This window comes from Eriocheir sinensis, chromosome 32, assembly GCF_024679095.1.
Source record: "Eriocheir sinensis breed Jianghai 21 chromosome 32, ASM2467909v1, whole genome shotgun sequence".
NCBI lineage: Eukaryota > Metazoa > Arthropoda > Malacostraca > Decapoda > Varunidae > Eriocheir > Eriocheir sinensis.
Window position 1 is genome coordinate 4,167,789 of NC_066540.1, and position 25,792 is coordinate 4,193,580.

At 44.1% G+C, this 25,792-nt stretch overlaps 2 protein-coding genes across 2 annotated transcripts in view; both read left to right on the plus strand.

Annotated features, from left to right (window-relative positions):
- Positions 1–7,983, plus strand: LOC127006066 (ryncolin-2-like). The gene is made up of 3 exons (XM_050875550.1): positions 1–339; positions 966–1,408; positions 7,528–7,983. The coding sequence occupies exons 1-3, from the start codon at positions 106–108 to the stop codon at positions 7,688–7,690; spliced, it is 840 nt and encodes a 279-aa protein (XP_050731507.1). The 5' UTR covers positions 1–105; the 3' UTR covers positions 7,691–7,983.
- Positions 7,700–25,792, plus strand: part of LOC127006412 (uncharacterized) — a 24,754-nt gene continuing 6,661 nt past the window's right edge. Inside the window, exons 1-6 of the mRNA XM_050876367.1 lie at positions 7,700–7,859; positions 11,069–11,086; positions 11,233–11,250; positions 11,315–11,332; positions 11,561–11,660; positions 14,275–14,594. Coding sequence (XP_050732324.1) covers positions 7,700–7,859; positions 11,069–11,086; positions 11,233–11,250; positions 11,315–11,332; positions 11,561–11,660; positions 14,275–14,594 — 634 coding nt within the window. The remainder of the gene's footprint in view (positions 7,860–11,068; positions 11,087–11,232; positions 11,251–11,314; positions 11,333–11,560; positions 11,661–14,274; positions 14,595–25,792) is intronic.

Genomic DNA, 25,792 nt, shown 5'->3' on the forward strand with positions numbered 1-25,792 from the left:
CTGCTGGCCTGCACAATTCAGAGCTCTGGCCCCGCAAGGCATCCATCTCGACCTGCTGCCCGCCAGATAAGTCTTGGAGAAATACCTCACTTGCCAGAAGATCAGATGACGGTTCTGGTGTTGTTGAGCGCCGCGGCCGTGGTCGTGGCCGCGGTGGAGCCAGCCAGCACTCCCGCCCCTGTTGCAGATGGCGACACGAGCAATGTGCTTCTTGGTAAATCCGTAGTGTCCAGCCTCCTCATCGCCACGGGCTTCAGCGAGGCGTGTGTGGCCGAGGCCCTGGACACCTGTGCGCCCGCCTCCGTGCAGCGCCCAACGCCGCCGACCCCGCTGGTGCAGGTAATGGTTTATTCCGCAAAGAAATAGCCTACAGCTCCCTTCGTGTGGTGGAACTACACACCACCAAGTAATGTGACCTGACCACGAAGTAACGTAACTTAATCCAGTCAAGTAATGTAGAGTAAACCCACCAAATATGACGACCCAGACCCCAGCAAGACACGCAGCAAAATCACATATAAAACAATGGCATTAGCGACTGTTGCTTTCTGCTTCCATTATTATTATTATTATTATTATTATTATTATTATTATTATTATTATTATTAGTAGTAGTAGTAGTGGTAATAGCAGCAGTAGTAGTAGTAGTAGTAGTAGTAGTAGTAGTAGTAGTAGTAGTAATAGTAGTAGTAGTAGTAGTAGTAGTAGCAGTAGTAGTAGTAGTAGTTGTAGTAGTAGTAGTAGTAGTAGTAGTAGTAGTAGTAGTAGTAGTAGTAGTTGTAGCAGTAGTAGTAGTAGTAGTAGTAGTAGTAGTAGCAGTAGTAGTAGTAGTAGTAGTAGTAGTAGCAGTAGTAGTGGTAATAGCAGTAGTCTATATATTCACGAGAAAGGATATGTACACAGCTGGGATCCATAAACGACCAACTCGCAGTAACAGACCAACAACCCTTTGCTTGACCATGCAGGAGGCGAGGGAGCTGCTGCAGGAGGTGCGTCAAGTCGTGAGTCACTACGACAACCGCCCGCGTCACTGCAAGGACCTGCTGGACGGCGGGGACAGCGGCAAGGGCCTGCGCCACGTGTACCCCTTCCCTGGACAGCCCCAACGCCGCGCGGCGGTGTACTGCGACCAATCGACTGACGGGGGAGGCTGGACGGTGTTTCAGAGACGCACCAACCTCACCGTCCGGGAAGAATTCAACCGCAGCTTTGTAGAATATCAATTGGGCTTCGGCCATCTCGAGGGGGAGTTCTGGCTGGGCCTGGACCTCCTGCACGAACTGACATCGGCGGCCCTTCAGGAACTGCGCATCGACATGGCAGATTGGGACGACGTTCGACGGTATGCAAAGTACGGCTTCTTCTACGTCGGCCCTCCAAGCACCGATTACCGCCTCAGTGTTGCAAGGTGAGACTAGATCTTATGGGAGAGCTTGTAGTTCTAGTAGTAGTAGCAGTAGTAGCAGTAGTAGTAGTAGTAGTAGTAGTAGTAGTAGTAGTAGTAGTAGTGGTGGCAGTGGTGGTAGTAGTAGTAGTAGTAGTAGTAGTAGTGGTGGTGGTGGTGGTAGTGGTGGTGGAAGTAGTAGTAGTAGTAGTAGTAGCGGTGGTAGTAGTAGTAGTAGTAGTAGTAGTAGTAGTAGTAGTAGTAGTAGTAGCAGTAGTGATAGTAGTGGTAGTAGTAGCAATAGTAGTAGTAGTAGTAGTAGTAGTAGTAGTAGTAGTAGTAGTAGTAGTAGTAGTAGTAGTAGTAGTAGTAGCAGTAGTAGTAGTAGTAGTAGTAGTATGGAGTATGCATCTCGTGTGTGGGGGGGTCCACTCACACAGCTCTCCTTGACAGAGTAGAGTCGAAGGCTCTTCGTCTCATCAGCTCTCCTCCTCCTACTGATAGTCTTCTACCTCTCAAATTCCGCCGCCATGTTGCCTCTCTTTCTATCTTCAATCGATATTTCCACGCTGACTCCTCTTCTGAACTTGCTAACTGCATGCCTCCCCCCCTCCCGCGGCCCCGCTGCACTCGACTTTCTACTCATGCTCATCCCTATACTGTCCAAACCCCTTATGCAAGAGTTAACCAGCATCTTCACTCTTTCATCCCTCACGCTGGTAAACTCTGGAACAATCTTCCTTCATCTGTATTTCCTCCTGCCTACGACTTGAACTCTTTCAAGAGGAGGGTATCAGGACACCTCTCCTCCCGAAATTGACCTCTCGTTTTGGACACTCCTTTGACCTCTGTTCGGGAGCAGTGAGTAGCGGGCTTTTTTTTTTTTTTTTTTTTTTTACGCCCTTGAACTGTCTCCTTAGCTGTAAAAATTTTTTGTAGTAGTAGTAGTAGTAGTAGTAATAGCAGCAGCAGCAGCTAGTAATTGTAGTAGTAGTAGTAATAATAATAGTAGTAGTAGTAGTAGTAGTAGTAGTAGTAGTAGTAGTAGTAGTAGTAGTAGTAGTAGTAGTAGTAGTAGTAGTAGTAATAGTAGTAGTAGTAGTAGTAGTAGTAGTAGTAGTAGTAGTAGTAGTAGTAGTAGTAGTAGTAGTAGTAGTAGTAGTAGTAGTAGTAGTAGTAATAGTAATAATAGTAGTAGTAGTAGTAGTAGTAGTAGTAGTAATAGTAATAGTAATAGTAGTAATAGTAGTAGTAGTAGTAGTAGTAGTAGTAGTAGTAGTAGTAGTAGTAGTAGTAGTAGTAGTAGTAGTAGTAGTAGTAGTAGTAGTAGTAGTCATAGCTGGGCACGATAACAAAACCTTATTCCCGATAACCGATAACTGATAATGGAAAACCTTATCGGTGATAACCGATATTCGTTAACTGGAGACACAAATATAGGCGATAACCGATAACCGATACCCGATATAAATCCACACTTCCGATACTAGCTAGCGATAAGTCCGATAGGCGAAAACGATACTATATTGATATTTCAAATAAAAAAACATGGATGAGTTAGAATTTTCATGCTTTGTATTTTATAAAACTTACAAAACCTGAAAACCACACGTTGACACGTACCTATGGACGGTAATACTGGAAACCCTGAACCGTGTTGTGTTATTTGGCGTCCTTGCCGTCTGTTTACAATCACTGGTCTCTCGTGAACTGTTCAGACCAGCAAACCTGTACAGTCTCACAAAGCTTTTTAGCCGTAATTAAGAGTTGCTGGAAGGCTGAATCAGACATACAGTACCACCATCCCCGATGTTTCTGGAACGACACTCTGTACGAGTTGTATTTATATGTACAGAGTGTCGTTCAGCGAGGATGGTGGTACTGTATGTCTTAATGTGTTAAAAAGCTTTGTGAGACTGTACAGGGCTACGCTTGCTGGTCTGAACAGTTCACGAGAGACCAGTGTTTGTAAACAAAAGCGCCAGCTGTTGACGATGGGACACCAAATAACACAACACCGGGTGCCTTCAATACCATGGCATGCTCACAAACGAATATGGAATATCAAATTTGAGGCAGTGAATAATCATTTTTTGGGCAAAGTTAAATGATTTTTCTCTTTGATATATTGATTTTTGAGTCTAACATAAAAAATAAGCTAGTGTTTTAATGTTGATGATCTAAGTAAGAAATCTCTTCACCGAAGAAAGTTTCCAACAGGGATCTGGTAAAAGTGTTGTGTTGGGGACATTCTATGTGAATATCCAGAAGAAACCGCGATTAGTTTGTTTTGCGAAAATCACTGTTTTATATGAAAAAAATATGTTTTCTGTAGGCCCTACTTTAAATATTTTTTCATCTCTCGTCATAAATGGAGGCAAGCCACAGAGTGACTCAGTTAATAACAGCCATAGTTCATAAACACGCAGCGCATCTCCCCCGCGCCTTTGTAGCCATTCAGTCGAGATCCCAAAATATCGAGTTCTTCAGGAATGCCTAAAATATTATGTTACTTCCTCCACTCATTACCTAAGCCAACGCGTACACAGACTCTCTCTCTCTCTCTCTCTCTCTCTCTCTCTCTCTCTCTCTCTCTCTCTCTCTCTCTCTCTCTCTCTCTCTCTCTCTCTCTCTCTCTCTCTCTCTCTCTCTCTCTCTCTCTCTCTCTCTCTCTCTCTCTCTCTCTCTCTCTCTCTCTCTCTCTCTCTATATATATATATATATATATATATATATATATATATATATATATCTATATATATATATATATATATATATATATATATATATATATATATATATATATATATATATATATATGAATGAATTCCAGGTACAGCGGTGACGCAGGGGACTCTTTTGGCCCTCAATCTGGCGGCAGGTTTTCCACTCATGATGCTGACAACGACTCATATTCCACTAACTGTGCCGTGTCGTAAGTTTTGTTCTCAGTCTAAAGCCCCGTTCACAGCGTGCCGACTCTGGGCCACGACAACCCAGCGACTTCTGCATTTGACAAGTCGGCTCCCACGCTCCAAGAACTTTTTGGCGTCTTGGTGTCGGCTAGCATGATTGCCGACTGTCTGGGACATTCGGCCAACTAGTTGGCAGAATGTCTGCGACATGCTGCCAACTAGTCTCAAGACGAGTCTCAACGGACAATTTTTTAAATGGCGCCATGTCTACGACAACCACGAATTTGCCGACCGATTGGCCGACAGTCGCAGACGGTCTTAACGACAGTCTTCCAGATTGTCTGCCAACTGGTTGGCCGACTAGCTGGTCGACAGTTGCCAAGGAGTTGGCCGACGGTCTTCCTGACCGTCTTCGCGACTGTCTTGGCGACTGTCTTGGCGGCAGCCTTGCCGTTCCTTAACCCGGTAGCAGCGACGGGCCAAATTTGTGGCTTTACCGTGTGGCAGCGACGGGCCAAATTTGTGGCTTTACCGTGTAGCAGCGACGGGCCAAATTTGTGGCTTTACCGTGTAGCAGCGACGGGCCAAATTTGTGGCTTTACCGTGTAGCAGCGACGGGCCAAATTTGTGGCTTTACCGTGTGGCAGCGACGGGCCAAATTTGTGGCTTTACCGTGTAGCAGCGACGGGCCAAATTTGTGCCATGATTTAAACCCCCCAAAATAGATGATACATAATCTGATCACAAATGCTTTGATATATATTATGAAATGGTTTGTGTGAGGGGTGATTTTTTCTCATTTTTCTCGCTTGGGGGACCATTAAGAAACATGATCCCCGAAAATAGGGAATCGCTCTGTATTCGAGAATGAAATGTATCGTTCCGTTTTGAACCAATACGGAGCGGCATTTGTTCCGTACGGTATTTTGTTATCTGAATGGTCAAGCTGATAAAATTCAGTATCTTAAAATTGTAGCGGGCGCATTTTTCGGTTAATCACAAAACCAGCCCGTAAAATGTATCAAAGGTTCGTCCTAAAATACGTGTAAAATACGCGACGTAACGTCCCTCCCTCTTGCCTCCACCAGCAGCGGCTGTCACTCATGGCATGCTCGAGAAATTTTAGGGTTGCCAGCCATTCCTTTAAATATGGATCCATTCCGTATAGGAGAGTGAGATGTTGCATTCCACATTTTCTGACCTCAGGGTGGCAACCCTATTGTGTCATTCAGCACAAGAGAGATCGAGGCAAAAGGAGCGCGTGCGTGCGTGCTGTGCGGCTCCCAAGTTTGTGCCAGCGAAACGTAACCATGCCCAGAAGTTGTTATTGTGCTTGTGATTGCAAAATAAAGATAAAAATTTCTTGATGGCGGCAGTGTTAGCCAATATTTCTGAGCCGACAGTCGTCACGAACGTCCTTCATTAGGCGAAGACTGTCGTCACGACAGTCCCTCATCATTCTTAAGTAGTCGGCACAGACGACTGTGTCGACAGGAAACGGTAAAAATTTGAAAAATGGCCCCGACAGTCGGCACGACTGTCTCAAGACAAGCCAAGACTGTTGACGACAGTCGTCACGACTTCCCCCGACCTTCCTCAGACCTCAACCGGAAGTGACGGTTGGTCCAGACTTTTGCCCACTCTTGTCGCGAAAGTTTAGCATGGAATACTTTTTTGCGCTAATCCTCACGACTCCAGACTCCCGTCACGACGTCGGCGCAGCATTCGGCAACAGTCTAAAGACCTCTTTCAAGACATGCCCGACCCTTTCACCTCGTGTACCCTAGAGTCGTGGGTAGTCGTGGCCCAGAGTCGGCACAGTGTGAACGGGGCTTTATAAGGATGAGTGGCTTGGCTTCCAAAGTTTCAGCAGGTCTCGTTATTTAGTTATTTATGTGTGGCTGAAATAAAACCAAGGCTCAGTATTGCTAGATCTGCCCATATGTACAGTCGACGCTAGAGAGTAGTGTCACGGTTTTGAAAATGTTTAGCCTGGTGGCGGTATCTGGCAACTATACCACGGTGGCGCATTCACTGGCGATGTTAGTGACGCGTATCAGTGTGTACTGTGTGTGTGTGTGTGTGACCGTGAAATTATAATATTGTATAATATTATATTATATTATAATATAATGTAGTTAGAAATATACCAGATTACATGAATTCAATTTAGAAATGCGATAATGAATGTCTTCTACATGATGATGATGATGACGAGGTAAAACATCACGAACAGTCTGAAACACTTTTTCTTATTAAACTTTGAAAATACCGCGTGCAATGCTGCCCTTCACAGAGGCAGGCAGTGACTAATGCTCCTTACCATCAAACAGCAAACAGGCTTGAGGGTCTGTTTAACTCGCAGCCTTAATTCCCGTCACTATAAAGCCTCAAAGACAATTCAGATCATCAAAAATCTAAAATCATTTCTCCGTGAAGATTACGTAATATCTAAGTATAAATACGTGTGTGTGTGTGTGTGTGTGTGTGTGTGTGTGTGTGTGTGTGTGTGTGTGTGTGTTGAGTGCGAGCGCGGAAAAGCCCGCGGTCGACGACGCCATCATGTGAACGTTTATAGCCCATTATTACGTATAAATTTTTTGATAAAGAACAAGATCTCGGCTGTCAGGGATTTATTTTTTAAGTCAAAAGGCATAACAATCTCCCCTAATAAGTGCAGTATATTTTTAAATGTATCATAGTTTGATAAACAACTTAGAGTTGCTCTTGACTAAATTTGACCGAAACTAAAAGCTCGTGTCAAAATGTAGCGACAGCCTAAAGAAAAAATATTTATTAAGCGTTAGCGACGGGCACTTTTGATAAATATCTATCTTAAAATTATGTAGAGTGCACCTGTGACCACCGATCACCACAACAGTACGATTTCGATAGGATGTAATAATGTTCATGTCGCGTGGAGGGTTGCCAGATGTCGCTTTCTGAACGAAACTTACTGGACAGTGTGTCACTACTCTCTATAGCCGACTGTACATGCAGGAACTTGTGATAAAATCATCCTTTCCAAGAAGATGAATGTCACGATCTGATGTAATTAACAACAACAACAAAAAAAAAAGATCTTTGCAATGCCTTTCAAATGAAAAAGTCTGCGAATGCTAAAACCAAGTTCCGTAACTGGGTAGATCTGAAGCCTATGCTGACCTTTCTGACACCTTAGGCAGCCTTCGCAGAACGATGAGAACACTGAATGACTGATCACTTCAGCTGGGGTGGTCCGTGGTGGCACGTTGCATGTGGTACATCCAACCTGAACGGCTTCCAGCACGAGGGGACACACGCGGGAAACACCGGCATCAACTGGGATGCATGGCGAGGGAGTAGCTACTCCTTGCGGCAGACCGCCATGATGACCCGACCAGCCTTCTGAACAGTCATCATGATTCTGGGTTCAACGGTTGCCTGGGACACCTATTTTGCTGGACAGTCTTCCAGCGCGGTAGTGTACGATCTTACACACACCAGCAACATCCTCTTTTTCAGCAGGCAACTCAAGGCAGGGCTGCCTGGCGCCTTCGATATGCACAGCCTCAGGCAGGGCCGGCCCGGGGCTGCTGGGGCCCGGGCAAGCCGAACTTTGCCTCCCTTACAAGTATAAAACTGTAAATGTAGAATGGAGATTTTATTACGATGTACAAGCTGAATAAAACAGTTCAAGCACTGCATCAAGGTTTCAAATCCTACATTACTATAACTAGGAGAGAGAGAGAGAGAGAGAGAGAGAGAGAGAGAGAGAGAGAGAGAGAGAGAGACCGTTATGAGTGTATCTGGCAAGGCTCACAGTGTTACAAGCAGGGGGGATACAGTCCCAAGGGTGCCGTTGATCTTCCTGGTGCCTGTACTATGGCCTCTGTAGAACCTAAGTCTATATATACCAAGTCAAGTCACTCTGCTTCAAAACTGCGACCGGTACGCGCAGGAGGTGGTTTGGGGGCGGAGCAGCGGGATGACGTCACTTGAAGCCCCTCCCAAAAAAATACCCGCCAGCTCAGGGGTGACTAAAGTTGGGGCCGTGTGTGCACTCTGGATGTGCATTCTCGCCTCCTTTCACAGAGCGTTCAGGCAAGCCACTGAAGAAAAAATATACCTTTTTATTGTGCTATTGCGTGACTGTAATTCCAATGCCTACAATCGGCGGTGTGGGGTGTGAGGGAGGGCATGTTGAAGTGATTGATTTAAATTAGTCCGCCTTTCTTCGTTTTCTCTAAATCCCTGTTTCTGCATTCTCTAGTTTGGCTCCAAGCAGTGACGTCACGCATAAGCCACGCCTCTGCCGTGTCTCCTCCCACAAAGCTGCGTAGGACTTGACTTGGTGTATATAGACTTAGTGTAGAGCGGTGTAAGTTGCTGAGGCCACAGCACTTGGGCAGGAGGTTACACCCCAGCTGGTGGCTTGTAAATAACTCTGTAGCCAAACTCACTGTGACAGGTAATGAAGGCTGGCAAAGTTAGCGTACTGTGTCCATGGCAAGTGAGTTAACCCATTGTCTACGGATTTCCTACAGTCAGACTTCACCAAGCTACAGAAATGGAACAAAAAGTGGCTGCTACAATTCAATGAAGAGAAATGTAAAGTCCTGCACCTTGGGAGGGACATCCAGCACACCAATACCACATGGGAAACACTCCACTATCCACCACAGAGGCAGAGAAAGACATGGAGTATAATTACCAGGCTACCAGTGAAGGGATATCCAGCACACCAATAACACATGGGAAACACACCACTATCCACCACAGAGGCAGAGAAAGACATGGAGAATAGCTACCATGCAACCAGTGAAAGGATATCCAGCACACCAGTACCACATAGGAAACACTCCACTATCCACCACAGAGGCAGAGAAAGACTTGGGAGTGTATGTTACCAGGCTACCAGTGAAGAGATATCCAGCACATCAATACCACATGGGAAACACTCCACTATCCACCACAGAGGCAGAGAAAGACATGGAGAATAGTTACCATGCAACCAGTGAAAGGATATCCAGCACACCAATACCACATAGGAAACACTCCACTATCCACCACAGAGGCAGAGAAAGACTTGGGAGTGTATGTTACCAGGCTACCAGTGAAGAGATATCCAGCACATCAATACCACATGGGAAACACACCACTATCCACCACAGAGGCAGAGAAAGACTCGGGAGTGTATGTTACCAGGCTACCAGTGAAGAGATATCCAGCACATCAATACCACATGGGAAACACTCCACTATCCACCACAGAGGCAGAGAAAGACTTGGGAGTGTATGTTACCAGGCTACCAGTGAAGAGATATCCAGCACATCAATACCACATAGGAAACACTCCCCTATCCACCACAGAGGCAGAGAAAGACCTGGGAGTGTATGTTACCAGGCTACCAGTGAAGAGATATCCAGCACATCAATACCACATGGGAAACACTCCACTATCCACCACAGAGGCAGAGAAAGACTTGGGAGTGTATGTTACCAGGCTACCAGTGAAGAGATATCCAGCACATCAATACCACATGGGAAACACTCCACTATCCACCACAGAGGCAGAGAAAGACATGGAGTATAGTTACCAGGCTACCAGCGAAGGGATATCCAGCACACCAAAACCACATGGGAAACACTCCACTATCCACCACAGAGGCAGAGAAAGACATGGAGTATAGTTACCAGGCTACCAGTGAAGGGATATCCAGCACACCAATACCACATGGGAAACACACAGTAGTAGTAGTAGTAGTAGCAGTAGTAGTAGTAGTGGTAGTAGTAGTAGTAGTAGTAGTAGTAGTAGTAGTAGTAGTAGTAGTAGTAGTAGTAGTAGTAGTAGTAGTAGTAGTAGTAGTAGTAGTAGTAGTAGTAGTAGTAGTAGTAGCCGTAGTCGTAGTCGTAGTCGTAGTAGTAGTAGCTATAGTAGTAGTAGTAGTAGTAGTAGTAGTAGTAGTAGTAGTAGAACCGCATCACTATCAACATCATTTCCTTTATTATTTCTTATCATCAAAGTCATTGGTCAAAGCATCAGGCACTTGTATTACACATCAAGGAAATGAGCTTCAAACGCTGAGCACTTGTTTGTTTGTTCTTAATAATTTCTCAATAGTGAGACTCAGTAGTGAGGCCCTCTCTCCCTCCCTCCTGCTTCGGGGTGTGAAAGAGTGGGCTGGAACCAAGGAATAAGTCTCTCTCTCTCTCTCTCTCTCTCTCTCTCTCTCTCTCTCTCTCTCTCTCTCTCTCTCTCTCTCTCTCTCTCTCTCTCTCTCTCTCTCTCTCTAATGACTATGATGGTGCCCACGGTGTGTTGTATGGTACTGGTGACTGTGTGATGGTGCCCACGGTGTGTTGTATGGTACTGGTGACTATGATGGTGCCCACGGTGTGTTGTATGGTACTGGTGACTGTGTGATGGTGCCCACGGTGTGTTGTATGGTACTGGTGACAGATAAGATGGTAACGTTAGGTAATGGCAGGAGATGTATGCGAGGGGTTAGGAGGACGTGTGGTGGGCGCCTCGGAGTCCCTGAGTCAGCGCGTAGACGCGGAACTCAGCATAATCGTCAGATAATCAAGAACAGTGAATGATGTCATGCCTTGTACGGTGCCCCGGCAAGGCTTGCTTCAGGCGAGGAGGACAGACGCTAGGCCTGGAGACGAGAGTCAGGAGCGTGAGGCTCCTACCCGTGGCCTGGAGACGAGAGTCTGGAGCGTGAGGCTCCTACCCGTGGCCAGGAGACGAGAGTCAGGAGCGTGAGGCTCCTACCCGTGGCCAGGAGACGAGAGTCAGGAGCGTGAGGCTCCTACCCGTGGCCAGGAGACGAGAGTCTGGAGCGTGAGGCTCCTACCCGTGGCCAGGAGACGAGAGTCTGGAGCGTGAGGCTCCTACCCGTGGCCAGGAGACGAGAGTCAGGAGCGTGAGGCTCCTACCCGTGGCCAGGAGACGAGAGTCAGGAGCGTGAGGCTCCTACCCGTGGCCAGGAGACGAGAGTCAGGAGCGTGAGGCTCCTACCCGTGGCCAGGAGACGAGAGTCAGGAGCGTGAGGCTCCTACCCGTGGCCAGGAGACGAGAGTCAGCGGCGTGAGCCTCCGACCCGTGGCCAGGAGACGAGAGTCAGGAGCGTGAGGCTCCTACCCGTGGCCTGGAGACGAGAGTCAGGAGCGTGAGGCTCCTACCCGTGGCCTGGAGACGAGAGTCAGGAGCGTGAGGCTCCTACCCGTGGCCAGGAGACGAGAGTCAGGAGCGTGAGGCTCCTACCCGTGGCCAGGAGACGAGAGTCTGGAGCGTGAGGCTCCTACCCGTGGCCAGGAGACGAGAGGCTGGAGCGTGAGGCTCCTACCCGTGGCCAGGAGACGAGAGTCTGGAGCGTGAGGCTCCTACCCGTGGCCAGGAGACGAGAGTCTGGAGCGTGAGGCTCCTACCCGTGGCCAGGAGACGAGAGTCTGGAGCGTGAGGCTCCTACCCGTGGCCAGGAGACGAGAGTGAGCGCAAGGCTCGTACGGCGCATGACGAGGGTATTATTAGACGCGTCAATAATTGTGAGCATTACAAGTTTGATGTTGGTTCACAGGACGAGGCGACATTTGGTGTATTTGGCGTGGCTGCAGTAATTGTGTTGTGTTGATTGACACGTGCTGATGAGTTGTTTTCTTTTACCTCACTCGCACGCATATTAAAAGCGAGTAAAACAAGACGGGTCTTCTGATTTATCCTGCCCAAGCCGCCATAACGCGGCGACAGTACACAATGAGCGGGTCTGTCTGCGGCTGACGTGCCGACCTCGGGGGCCGGGAGAAGGGCGCGGGCGGGTCCATGCCACCGCCGCCGCCGCCGCCCTTCTAGGCCGCCTTGGGCGAGGAGACAATCGACGGGAGTTAAAGGAAGACTCGCCGACACACTGGCCGCCAGGCAACAAACACTAAGCTTACTTGACTGCACCCACAGGTGTGAGAGTGACTAGTGATTGGTGACTACGCTGGAGCCGCTTGGTGCCTTGTGTTGGGCTCGATTGGTGACACTCAGTGCTTTCTCGGCACGGGGCGAGTCTGTGCCCGCAGGGAAGAGCTGCCGTGACCCCTCGCGTGACGCGTGGGTGACACTCAGTGCTTTCTCGGCACGGGGCGAGTCTGTGCCCGTGTCACGGGCAAAATTGAGCCTCGGGCAAAATTGAGCCCGGGCATCCACATGCCTCTGTTATCTTAACTCAAGCTCGTGTATGTGGGGTTCTTTTCGACTGATAGAGTTAGCATGATCATCATTCTTTATTATGATGACAAAGACCATGTCAAAATTTGCCTCATTAAATAAGAAATTACATAAAGTTCGGCAGCTTTTCCTCGTCGCCAAGCCATCCTCCAGCAGCGCTCCGACACCCATGATCGCACATTCATTATTCTCAGAAAAGAGGAGGCCAATCACATTTACATATATATATTCCTACAGGTGAATACTTAGGCCATGTTCACACCAAGTTGTGACACCTGAGATTCATTAATAATGACAGGGGAAGGAAAAATGTAGGTCCTTCCTTGTCTCTAATTTAGCGACGTCGATGACATGTAGGATACTTAATATGGGCGTCAAAGAGCCCCGGCTAGGAGGTTATAATGTTGGTTTTGGGAAATTTACAAAGATTTGTTGGAAATTCTTCCCAAATCTCGCCTGTTGAGGCCTCCCACACCTAAACTCTGCTTGTCTGACAAGTCCTCAGGTTTGTTGGGGCTAGGGAGGGATGATAATAGAAAGAGTTGGAGCTGTAGTTGTAAAGATATATCATTTTGAACCCAAAATCACTTTTCCCATAGTTTCACGGCACGACTGGGGCATGTATGGCGCTTAAAATGGAGGACTCTTTGTCCAAAGCCACATCGAAGGAATAAAGGAAAATTATAGCAACGAAGTTTCCATGTCCTGCTGGCAGTCCATGCATGTCTGCGTGTCTGTGTAAACCAGCCCAAAGGGGTGACTGTTCCATGTCCGCTTCAGTTCCCACCATGGCACTTGCTCCATCGAAACCAAGTCCCCTGCACTTGGCCATGTCCAATCCGAGGTCTTCAACAGTGCGCAAAAGGAGCCAGGCTAAACCTTTACCGGTGAGGTCTTGGGCGTGCACACAGGCAAGGAAGTCTTCCCTTATTTCCTCTTCGAAGTGCCGAATGATGATAGAGGCCTGCACTAAAATTTACTTTCTGCTTGCATGCGAGGAATGAGGTCACAAAGATTTTTTCCTAGGCCTTTAAATCTTGTTCTATAATATTCAGTATACGATTCCGTAACTTAAATACTGAAAATAAATAAAGAAAATCCTGAGTTCTCCAGAAATGCAACAGAAAGGTACCAGTTTCCGTTTTGACTCTCAGAAAGTGGACATTTTAGCAGATGGGGGGGGGGGTCGTCCGACCCCCCCCCCCCCTGGGTACGGCGTACTACGGCCCTGTACGAGTATATAGATTGTTTCATGAGTGCGGGGCCCATAAGAGCGCGGGGCCCTGGGCACGTGCCCGTTGTGCCCTGGCCCTGCAGGAGAGTGAAAAATTACATCAGACAACAACGAAAAAAAAATTAAATCTTGCCTGAGCATCCCGTCCACCTCCGCATAGTAAAGCCCAAGGAACCATAGAGGAGGAATTTTTTAAAATTTGGGGGACAGCGTCCAGAGCTGTCTAGCGGCGGCCGGCTTCGCTCCGCAGCTCTCTAGCTTTGTAAGGGTATCTTAGATATGTTTGCTCAGTTCATGGGTATTTCAAATATTTTAGTTATCCTAATACTTTTTTGGGGGCCGGGTCATCTGGCTCCCCACCCCCGTATCCGCGCCTGCATGTGCCTGCAGCCGACGACACATTCCGTAGTATAGCTGCGGCACATTATGAGCGAGTCAGTTCTGTACCACTGTCCGCATACACTCGAGATTTTCTGGGGGCCCGGGCCCCTGGGCCCCCCCCTGTATACGCCCCTGGCCTCTATCAATCCCACTCTATAAAGACCCAAAGCCTCCCTTCTCAGGACTCCTGTGACATCAAGATCAACAGAAGTAAACAGAGGAAAGCTGCGGAGTCTGCCACGCCGCCCACGCCCACCCAGTGCCCCCACGCCCACACAGTGCCCCCACGCCTCCACGCCCACACAGTGCCTCCACGCCCACACAGTGCCCCCACGCCCACCCAGTGCCCCCACGCCTCCACGCCCACCCAGTGCCCCCACGCCCACACAGTGCCCCCACGCCTCCACGCCCACACAGTGCCTCCACGCCCACCGAGTGCCTCCACGCCCACCCGGTGCCCCCACGCCTCCACGCCCATCCAGTGCGTATTACAAGGTTATCTATTTCAAGCTTACCTATTACAAGCTTTTTGGGGAGGTTCAGGTGATGGGTCAGTAATATTCCAGAATCACACCCAAGCTTACCCATGTCAAGTTTACCTGTTTCAAGCTTTTTTGTGGCTGAGGTGACAGCTTGGTAATATTCCAGAATCACACCCAAGCTTACCCATGTCAAGTTTACCTGTTTCAAGCTTTTTTGTGGCTGAGGTGACAGCTTGGTAATATTCCAGAATCACACCCAAGCTTACCCATGTCAAGTTTACCTGTTTCAAGCTTTTTGTGGGTGAGGTGACAGCTTGGTAATATTCCAGAATCACACCCAAGCTTACCCATGTCAAGTTTACCTGTTTCAAGCTTTTTGTGGGTGAGGTGACAGCTTGGTAATATTCCAGAATCACACCCAAGCTTACCCATGTCAAGTTTACCTGTTTCAAGCTTTTTGTGGGTGAGGTGACAGCTTGGTAATATTCCAGAATCACACCCAAGCTTACCCGTGTCAAGTTTACCTGTTTCCGTTCACTGGTGATGAGGTTTCAGGCCCCGGTCCGCCGCCGCAGCAGCGCTCCACAGGGCCGCCAACATTACAACAGTAACATTAGCACCTAAAGTTGTCCTCAGTCCTCACCAGGGTTGTTGATTCTCTTTTTGGTTAAGATTCGTTTTAGGTCCGTGCCAGTATCTCATTACCTACCTTATGAAACATCAGTATCTCTTCATATATAATCTTTTCTACAAACCTTCAACAGTCATGGAAACGCTTTGAAAATCCAATTCAAGGACTTTTTTTTTACTCTTGAAAATATGGGATAATGTTTATGAAAGCGCGTCGCCTCCTCTGCTGGCCGCGGCGACACTGCAGCGGGTGTTGCGAGAAATACCTCCTCGCTGAAATTATTATTATTTTTTTTTTTTACATTGTTGCCTATTGCGCCGGTAGGCATCTTCCCGGTGGGGCCTGATGGTCGGCCCAAGGCTTCTTCCAGGTGGGGCCTGATGGTCGGCCCAGCCCGTTCTGGCGCAGGCGAGTGTTTATAGTGGCGCCATCTTGCATTGGCTCATGCTGCCCCCCCGGAACTCGTTCTTGATTCGCTTGGACGGCTTCCTCTAGAGTCCGGGTTGATGGGTGGTCTTCAGGACAGCATGTGGGTAGTTTTAAGCCACTCGGCGGTGACTGAAAAATCCGAGTGGTAGCGTGAGGATTCGAACCCGCGTCGTCCATCACGCGGCGAATGTGGGTCCAGTACGCTATCACTTCGGCCACCGCCTACCCAAATAAGTCACATATACATGAGGGGGGGTCCAGGGGGGGGCGTAGCCCCCCCTGGTTAGAAGGGGGGGTTGAGGGGGGCGCAGCCCCCCCGTTAGTAGGTCGTAAAGTTCGGTTGGAGTAGTTTAAATATGCTCCCCGACCCTAAGCCCTCTGCGAGCTATTTTGCGGCGGCTGCAGTGTCGCCGCGGCCAGCAGAGGAGGTGACGCGCTTTCGTAAACATTATCCCCTATTTTCAAGAGTAAAAAAAAAGTCCTTGAATTGGATTTTCAAAGCGTTTCCATGACTGTTGAAGGTTTGTAGAAAAGATATATGAAGAGATACTGATGTTTCATAAGGTAGATTATGAGATACTGGCATGGACCTAATACGAATCTTTACCCTCTTTTTAAATAAAAAAAATATTTTTCAAATTAAAATCAGATTTTTTTATTTAGATTGATTTTTTTATATTTTTTCATAAATGAAAATAATTAAATGAACGTAAACCTCAATATTGTCTACATTAGTTTAAAACACATGTTGGAGTAACCTTGTATCATATTCCATTGTGACAAGTAACCTGGCTGGCTGTTTGAGCCAGTCCTAAGACTGACCAGCTGCAGCCAGCCAGCCAGCCAGCCATGGCCAGCACCACACCACAACTCTGTCTAGTCTCCTAACAGTCTAACCAGATCATGTCATGTTTTGGACATGTCCTCACTGAAATTGCTCAAAGAAAAATGACAGCAGCTTCAAATCAAAGTATCAGAAAAGACTGTGGATGATCTATGTGTGTATGTGAAGTAATTCTTTGAAAAATAGGAGAATATGTTTCAATTATTTCCTTTACTGCAACCCTGATCCTCACGTTTGTAAAGTCGTAGGATTTAGTGAATAAGTGAGTCTTCAGCGCTTTCTTGAAGATTGCCAGACTGCCACTGTTCTTAACCCGTAGAGCACCGTTGACGCGTCTCATGCGTTAAAAGCGATTTGCAATCATATACCGTTGACGCGTCAGACGCGTTTGCAAATTACGGTAATTAATTGCAATTGAAAGGACGCTCCCGTGCGCATTTATACGCTCATATGGGTCAGAGCATCGACTTGTGAGTCAGCCTAGCCTCTCCCAGGCCAATATGCCCCCAGGGGTGACGTCGACCCACATGGAAAGTGAATTTGGGCGTGTGACACGAACGAAATCAAGTCCGAAACAAAGTGAAAACGTTCTATAATCATTGTGAGGTCAGCCGAGTAGTGACCTTGAGCCAGTCACACACACATTCTATCACAGTTACCAAGTATCGAATTATGGAACCATTTTCGTACACAAAAACACTTGATTTTGCACTGAAAAACAATGTATATCGACCGGCTGTACAGTCGCGATATGAAGTGATGTCGCCGTGTACGTTTATTTTCGATCACCCAAGTATCGTTATATATTTTCAAGAGTACCATTATTTTCCTGCATCTTCATCATAACTTAACTAAATATATTTTAGAAGCTAGAAAAAAAATAGAAAAGAAATATTCAGTGATGTCTTACGAAGACTTGTCGAAATATTTTGACACAAAGTGTTTTCGTTCAGCAAGGAAAGAGTCAAATGAAGTCCAACTATCGACAAACAGAAAGTAAAATTATCTTTTCATGATCATTGTTGACAACACTAAATCTAACATATGCACAATATATAGGACATGCATAATTAGTAGATATCCTAAACTAGGATGACGTAATTGATTTAATTTATACTCTCGTATGATGATGACGTCATCGCCCGCGCACCATACCTATTATTCAGCCCTGACTCACTCTTTGACTTTCGTGGTCAACATAACGATAACAAAAGCTTTCCGTGGACTTGTAATGCATGATAGTGCTCAAGGGAAGATGCCCACAGCCTATAACTACCGAGGGATAGTCGGAAATGGAAAAATAAGAATAAATAGCCTCAGAATAGTCGTGTTTTGTAACTCCAAGCTCCTCACTCTTTGCCGCCGATCCCAAACATCATTGACTTTCTTGGTCAATATAACGATGACAAAAGCTTCATGTAGACTTCTAATGCTTGGAGGTGATCAGTGGAACATGTCCACAGCTTATAAGTGCCATAGAATAATCGAGGAAGGCGGGGAAATAAGAAAATATGGCTTTGAAATGGAGGTGGTGGTCGGGCGGGTAGGCTAATCGCAGCGCTGCCAAACATTAGGCTGTGGTCGAGTGTTCGTGGAGGCGTCCGGAATTTTGATAGTTCAGATATGGCAACCCTCCCTCCCTATGAAGGCATTCTTCATTCATCATCGTCACTGAGCAATTTTACTATATATTTCAGTGCCCATGCTTATGATAAGAAGCCATCATAGTGAATAAAAGGTGTTTAATGTGAAACCTTATTAGTTGATCGTTTCTTAATCAATAAAACGCAAAGTAATGCCAGCAACTGTCCATTCGCTTCGTGTCATACTGTGCGTGTGTATTAAGAACTGCAGAAGACAATTCATGGAATGACCCAGAATATATATATATATATATATATATATATATATATATATATATATATATATATATATATATATATATATATATATATATATATATATGGCCTAAATCTGAACAACGATAACAACTGTTTTGCAAAGATAAGTACACGACGTGAGCTAAATCATTTCAAGGTTGTCTTCAGCACTGAAGACAACACATGACATACTAGTTGCATTTTTAAAGCAAATGAAAGTATAATTGTAATTCAGGTACTACTATGTTATTTTACCGTGTTTTACATCACAATATATTATAGATTATCATTAAAAGAACATTATAACATAAACAATAAATACACATAACTTCGTTACCTTCAAATGCTCCCCTGAAACATTTTGAGAGCGACATCACTTCATATATAGATGTACATACTTTTAGCACTCACTCTAACAAATATATATATATATATATATATATATATATATATATATATATATATATATATATATATATATATATATATATATATATATATATATATATATATATATATATATATATATATATATATATATATATATATATATATATATATATATATATATATATATATATATATATATATATATATATATATATATATATATATATATATATATATATATATATATAAATCAGAAGACCCATCTTGTTTACTTGCTTTTAATATATGTAAACCTGAGTGAAAAGAGTACAACTCATCAGCACGTGTCAATCAACACAATACAGTTAATGCAGCCACATCAAATACACCAAATGTCACCTTATCCTATGACACAACGTCAAACTTATAATACTCACAATTATTGAGGGGTCTAATAACAGCTTCGTAATCCGTCGTAAGAGCCTTGCGCTCCCTTTGTCTCTCGTCTCCTCGCCACGGTAGAGACTCACGCTCCTGCCTCTCTTCTTCTCGCCTTAGCTGTCCTCCTCGCTTGAGGCAAGGCTTGCTATGGCGTGTATGTGACCCTTGGGCCAGGCGTGACATCAATCACTGTTCCCAATTATCTGATTTATTATGCTGAGTTCAGCGTCTATCGCTGACTCTACTGCTGACTCAGGACTCTGAGGCGTTTATCGCCCCATGGGCCCCACCACACGTACCAAACTCCTCACATACATTTTCTGCCATTACAGTTAATATCTTATCTTATTACAAACATGTACCATCATAATACATAAACCATTATTACATTAAATCCAACTACTATTACTATATACTGACATGACATTATGTCATTAGTTACCATCTTATATACAACACATATATAACGTACGACTACAATATATATATATATATATATATATATATATATATATATATATATATATATATATATATATATATATATATATATATATATATATATATATATATATATATATATATATATATATACAGTCGTCTATTAGTACGGGTTTCAATAGTAATGTTTGGGTTTTATAGGAACTACGTATAGAAGAGTTTTTAGGATTTTTAAATTTCCCTCGTTTACTGCCACCGCAGCATATCCCCAATCTTGTATCCCCAATCATGCCAAGATATCTCTCTAATCCATGTGTGCACAACATTAGGAACACTTGTTTTGCCACAGTGAAACCTTTCAATGTCCCGTGTGTGTATAACCTGAGCTGCGCTTCCATTACCACATAACATGAACATGGGACCCAAGAGACAAGCCAAAACAAGCACCCCAAAACAGTCAGAAAAGTTCTTCACTTTGCAGAAGGAAATTCAGATTTAGGAGAAGGTACGTTTTGGCATACCAAGTGAATCCGGGTTCCGCCTGGCTCTAGCTTCCTTTGTACTTGCCGGCCGTAAAGCTGTCAGGTATGCATTTTCTGCTGTGGTGTTACTGCGGCAGCAGCGGAACCATCCAGGCAGCGCTCCTCATTGATGGATAGTTTATTGTTGCAAGGGACAGCGCGAGCGAGCCTTGTCATACACTCACACTCTCTTACTCTAGCACAGTTTCTATTGTCTCTAATCATACTTGAAAAAAGATCTGAAACAGTAATTGTGGAGAGAATGACTCCATATACTCAAAATACTTCGACATTCGCCTCCATATTATATAGACATTGTACTGTGACAGCAGCAGAAAGTGCATGCCTGGCAACTTGGGCTGCTGGTAACAACCGAGCCAATGGGACCTAGATCCCGTAGGAGGTGATCAGGAGCATTTCAGAGGCACTAATTTTATACGATTTTAGTATAATTGCAGAGGTCCTGGGTCCCTAACCCCGTATTATTTGAGGGACTGTATATATATATATATATATATATATATATATATATATATATATATATATATATATATATATATATATATATATATATATATATATATATATATATATATATATATATATATATATATATATATATATATATATATATATATATATATATATAAAAACTATACCAAAGGCATGGGACAGCACCTTGTGGGCTGCGGCATTGGTAAGTGAAACCCTGGCATGCGTGGGTAGGTAATCTGCAGACACTTATGGGCGACGGTGAATGGAATGAAGCTATTTTCCTTGTTACTGGGGTCATTTTGAAGGATTTAGCCAATGAAAAAATTTACTCCCATTCATGTACTGGGGCCACTTCTGTATCACATATAGCGTTGCACGCTATGGGTTAACATCCCGGGTAACTCATTGTGGGAGTCATGGGCACTCTTTCCTCAAATGCTCTGAAACCCAGTTCCAGGTTGACCCTTGGCTCATGGAGTCTGTGCTGTTCTGCACTGTGTCTCAGTGACATGGCGGAGTCCAATGAAAATCCTGTTCTAAATTTCTCATATATCCAGGTTTACCAAGTGGCTTTGCCTGGTACGTCAAGACACATATTTTGTTGACTGTTTGTTACCTTGATGGGCAGCCAATGCAAGTCTATAAAGTGCAGGTGTTATTCTCTCAGGGGAGAGCCTTCATTAGGCCTTGCAGCTCTGTTCACTTTGATACAAGGTGTAATTTCTTCAGTAGATATTAGGAAGGCCAATAAAAGTGAACTACTACATGGCTACACTCTTCAAAAAAGATTGTGTTAACTGTAGAGGTGGTGGCATCGCCCTTTACATCAAAAACTATTTGCAACCCACTGACAGAACACCAAGAGACTAAGTTGAACATTATTGCGTGAGAGTAAACATTGCAAAATTCAGTCTTAATATATCTGTCACCTACAGGCCTCCGGGCAATCACTCGAAGAAGATGTTAGGAAATGTACAACGTTTTAACCTCATTACAGTGTTTAAAATGCATCTCTACCTCTTAGGGAAGTGTTTGAGTAATGATATATCATGCGAAGCTCTTTTGAGGGCTTATACGCCCTTACTTTTGTTTGTGTATGTAACATTGTTCATTGACAGTAAAGTGAGTGAAGAATTTGCATGCAGAGTCTTCATATTTTTTAAATGGATGTTAAAAGGTCCTTTCTGTACATTTGTCCGCATTCCAACAAAACTCATTATACAAGAAGGTAAGTTACTTTCTTCGCAACGGTAATTACTCCATATGATTCTGTAATCAGTGTAAGGCATGTGGAATTATTAAATTATGGTTCAAGTAATCGTTGAAATGAAAACTTATAAGTCGGAAGATTCAAAGTGTTTTCTTGAACTTTGTGAACTACGGTTGTACCTTGATACAGACGGCCCCTTGTAGCGTAAAGCGATTGTTGCCTGGATCCAATCATTTACTTGTACTTACAATTCCTGTTTATTTTTAGGTTTTGTGATGTAAAGAAGTACTTATACATTACCATTCCACGCTTTAGGGTAGTGAGGCGTGTTTATAATGGAAAATGGAATGTAGGCTCTAAAAATATTTAAAGATAAATTTCCTTTTCAGTGTGACATCATAGTTTGGAGACGCAGAAAATAAGACAATCTAACAATCTAGGGTTCCATTCTATTTCCCTTTTCTTGTGTGACATCGTTGCTCTGGGCAGCAGAAAATAAGCAACGATAAGAGCGCTTGAAAAGGTTGAGCAATATTCCTCATATATATATACAGATTTCGTTCACCATATATATATATATATATATATATATATATATATATATATATATATATATATATATATATATATATATATATAAATAATTGTAATTTTTTACATTTGTAGAGAGGCAAATAAAAAAAATTTAAAAAAGAATGCAACCGGCATGACTCTACTCGACATGTGAAAAGACTTTACCTTGATCACTGCTTACAGAGTTAAGGCAGTCATAATAACAGCGACTCCCCTGATATTAGGACACTTTAATCTCCCATTACATCGACTGGGTGACTGTCAGGCTGGAGAAGGCGAGTCACATAGAATGATCAAATTTTTGAAGAAAATTACTGAAATAGCCAAATGGTTTCTTAACCAACTCAACAAAGATAACATACATGACCTTGTTATAGCGACCCAAGATAGCCTAGTCAGTAATGTCACGGTAGGAGAACACCTTACGTTCTTTAACGTTCTCATAGATCAGTGATAGCGATAGATATCAGAGCTCAATCAACGGTGACTGAAAATAAAGAAAAAGTGCTAAATTTCAAGAGGTAGTTTTCGTAGAAATCCAGAGCAAATAATACAGGTGACAATAACAGTAGCAACTTTGTGAGAAGCCTGGCTAAACCTTTAGGACTATTTACTCACTCAGCAGAACACTTTTTGTCCCAGTGTGAGAAGCGAAGTAACATAATAAAAGCCCACCTTGGAATAATAGCGAAGAATTAAACACTCAGCAAGAGAGAAGAATAGCTTTGCAGGCTAAAGAAAGAACAAAGCACGCCCGAAACATTAGACTTTATCATGAAGCCAGGCACGGCGAAAGTGAAAAGAGATTAGTATGTCAGGCAAAGTGTAGACAGGAAGAAAACATTGCATTAACTGGCACAAAAATAATCCGAAACCCTTCTTCAGTTATATAAACAATAGGAATATGTATCAAGAAGTGGAATTGGACCTTTAACAAACAGTGGCTTTGGTGCACAGAGTGTCTGACAGCCAGCACATTGCAAAGCTCTTAAACAATTACTTTTCACCGATTGTTTAATACAAGCAGTCTTCCACCACTACCACCAACACCAGTGACGACAACAGTGCTAACGTAAATCTCAAGCATGCCTTGCCAACCTTTGTAATAACTACCGATGAAGTCACTAAAGGTCTTGAATCCTTAAAACAAATAAAAGTCCCGGACCCGACAAATATATCCTCATACTGTTTAAAGAAACAAAGATTGAAATTCTCCTCCTCAACTTTTCAATATGTCCTTGCGACAAGCCATCGTCCCTTTGGATTGGAAAAAAAGGCTAACGCGGACACCGATTTTTAGAAGGGAGACAAAAATACCAGAGTAATTACAGGCCCATTAGTCTAACTTCAATTGTAGGTAAGCTGCTCAAGAGCATAATTAGAGACAAAATTGTGAGTTACCTTAAAGCCACTCATTAACCCGCCAGATTACGGTGATCGTATATATAAGTGCAATGACCACACGCCCCACCTGTAATGGGATCATATATTTAATCATCACCTCTACGCTCCCTACGTTCCAAATATACGCCAGTTCTTGGCTCAAGAAGAATGGTGGAGGCATCTAGCATCCATACACACTCTCATTCATCTCCAGCGCAGCCTACAAAAGCCACAGATCATTTCCCACTTTTGTTGAATACATCTGGCATGTCTCGCTGGTCAAGCAGTTCTCTGCTCGTCGGAGTAGAGCGCTGGCGAATCACAGTAGTGACTCTGATGACTGCTATAGTGACATTGACAGAGGAGGAGGGGCAGGGAGGGAGAGAGAGAGAGAGAAGAGAGAGAGAGAGAGAGAGAGGGGTGCTTCCACGCCGGACGTACCACGAAAATGCGTAATATAATTTTGGGCTGTCATAGCTTTTTTATTATGGAGAAGTATTAGGAAAGTATTATTTACACCACCATATATTGAATATACATAATTGGAAAGAAGAAAGACACCATTTCCATTTCACCTCTTTTTAAATGCCTAAATTTTCCCCCGCACAGCATCCAGAGATATATATCTTGCCACCCATACTTTAAGGGTTAATTGTGGACTCAGAACATGGCTTCCGTAACAAAAGGTCCTGCCTGTCAAACCTATTGACCTTCTATAACGACCTCTTCTCAGTTTGTGACGTAACCAAATCACTCACCGTAACCAAATCACTGGACGTAGTCTATCTTGATTTCCAGAAAGTGTTTGATAAAGTCCCACATCATAAATTACTTCATAAATTACAGCAAATAGGTATTGACGGTCAAGTAAACCAATGAATCTGAATTGGGTGAGCAACAGACAACAAAGAGTTGTGATTGGCGGTTAACTCAGAGTGGCTACCGGTCACTAGTGGAATCCCTCAGGGCTCAGTTCTTGGCCCAGTGCTCTTCATTATTTACATCAACTTGTTGATGTGGATGTTGGACTCAATAATCACATTAGTAAATTTTGAGACGACACAAAGATTGGTAACTCGGTTCTCACTGAGGAAGACAGGCAAAAGCCTCCAAGAGGATTTGCACAAAATTTCAACTTGGTCTGATAGATGGGAGATGCCTAACGTAGACAAGTGTCAGGTCCTTCAAGTTGGAACAAGAAATAAAAGTTCAATTATGAAATCTGGCGTCAAACTCAAAAAAGCCTTCTGCTTAATGCGTCAAGGACCTGGGGGTCAAAATTGCATCAAACCTCAAATTCTCACAGCAATGCATTGATGCAGCAAATAAAGTGAACAGAATGTTGGGCTTCATTAAAAGAAACTTTTTATTCAAGAATAAAGATGTAATACTTCGCTCTACAATCGTTTAGTCAGACCTCATTTGGAATGTGCGGTACAGTTTTGGTCTCCCCACCATGCAAAAGACATTGCTAAACTAGAAGTGTTCAGTGTCAGGCAACAAAAATGTTCCTTCCTTGCGTAACAAATCCTCTGAAGAAAGGCTTTCCACCTTAACATGTTTTCTCTTGAGAAGCGTCGCCTCGAGGAAAACTGATCGAATGTTTTGAAATACTTATGGTTTTCATGAATGTGGACAAATCAAAATTGTTCATGATTGATGACACTTTGTGAACAGGAACAATGGCACAAAACTCAAATGAGACAAGTAAATTCCAGATTGCACCAAATATTTCTTTACCAACGTTGTGGTGCGAGAATGGAATAGCTCCACCATCAGTGGTCCAGTGTAACACGATTGACTCCTTTAACAACAAGCTCGACGTTACTTCCTTGACTGAATGTTAACTCAGGAAATGCAAAAGTTTTGGAGCCATCTGATCAATGTAGAATCACGTATTTTGGACAGACCACTAGCCTGGACCTTGGGGTCTGTGTGGTCTGATTTCTATGTAATTCTCCCAATATTTGTTAATGTCTT

Excerpts from the sequence above, each read along its gene's own strand:
- LOC127006066 (XM_050875550.1), top strand. The coding sequence starts at position 106 with ATGACGGTTCTGGTGTTGTTGAGCGCCGCGGCCGTGGTCGTGGCCGCG. Across the intron at positions 340-965 it reads CGCCGACCCCGCTGGTGCAG|GAGGCGAGGGAGCTGCTGCA; the intron begins GTAATGGTTTAT and ends TTGACCATGCAG. Across the intron at positions 1,409-7,527 it reads TACCGCCTCAGTGTTGCAAG|CTGGGGTGGTCCGTGGTGGC; the intron begins GTGAGACTAGAT and ends TGATCACTTCAG.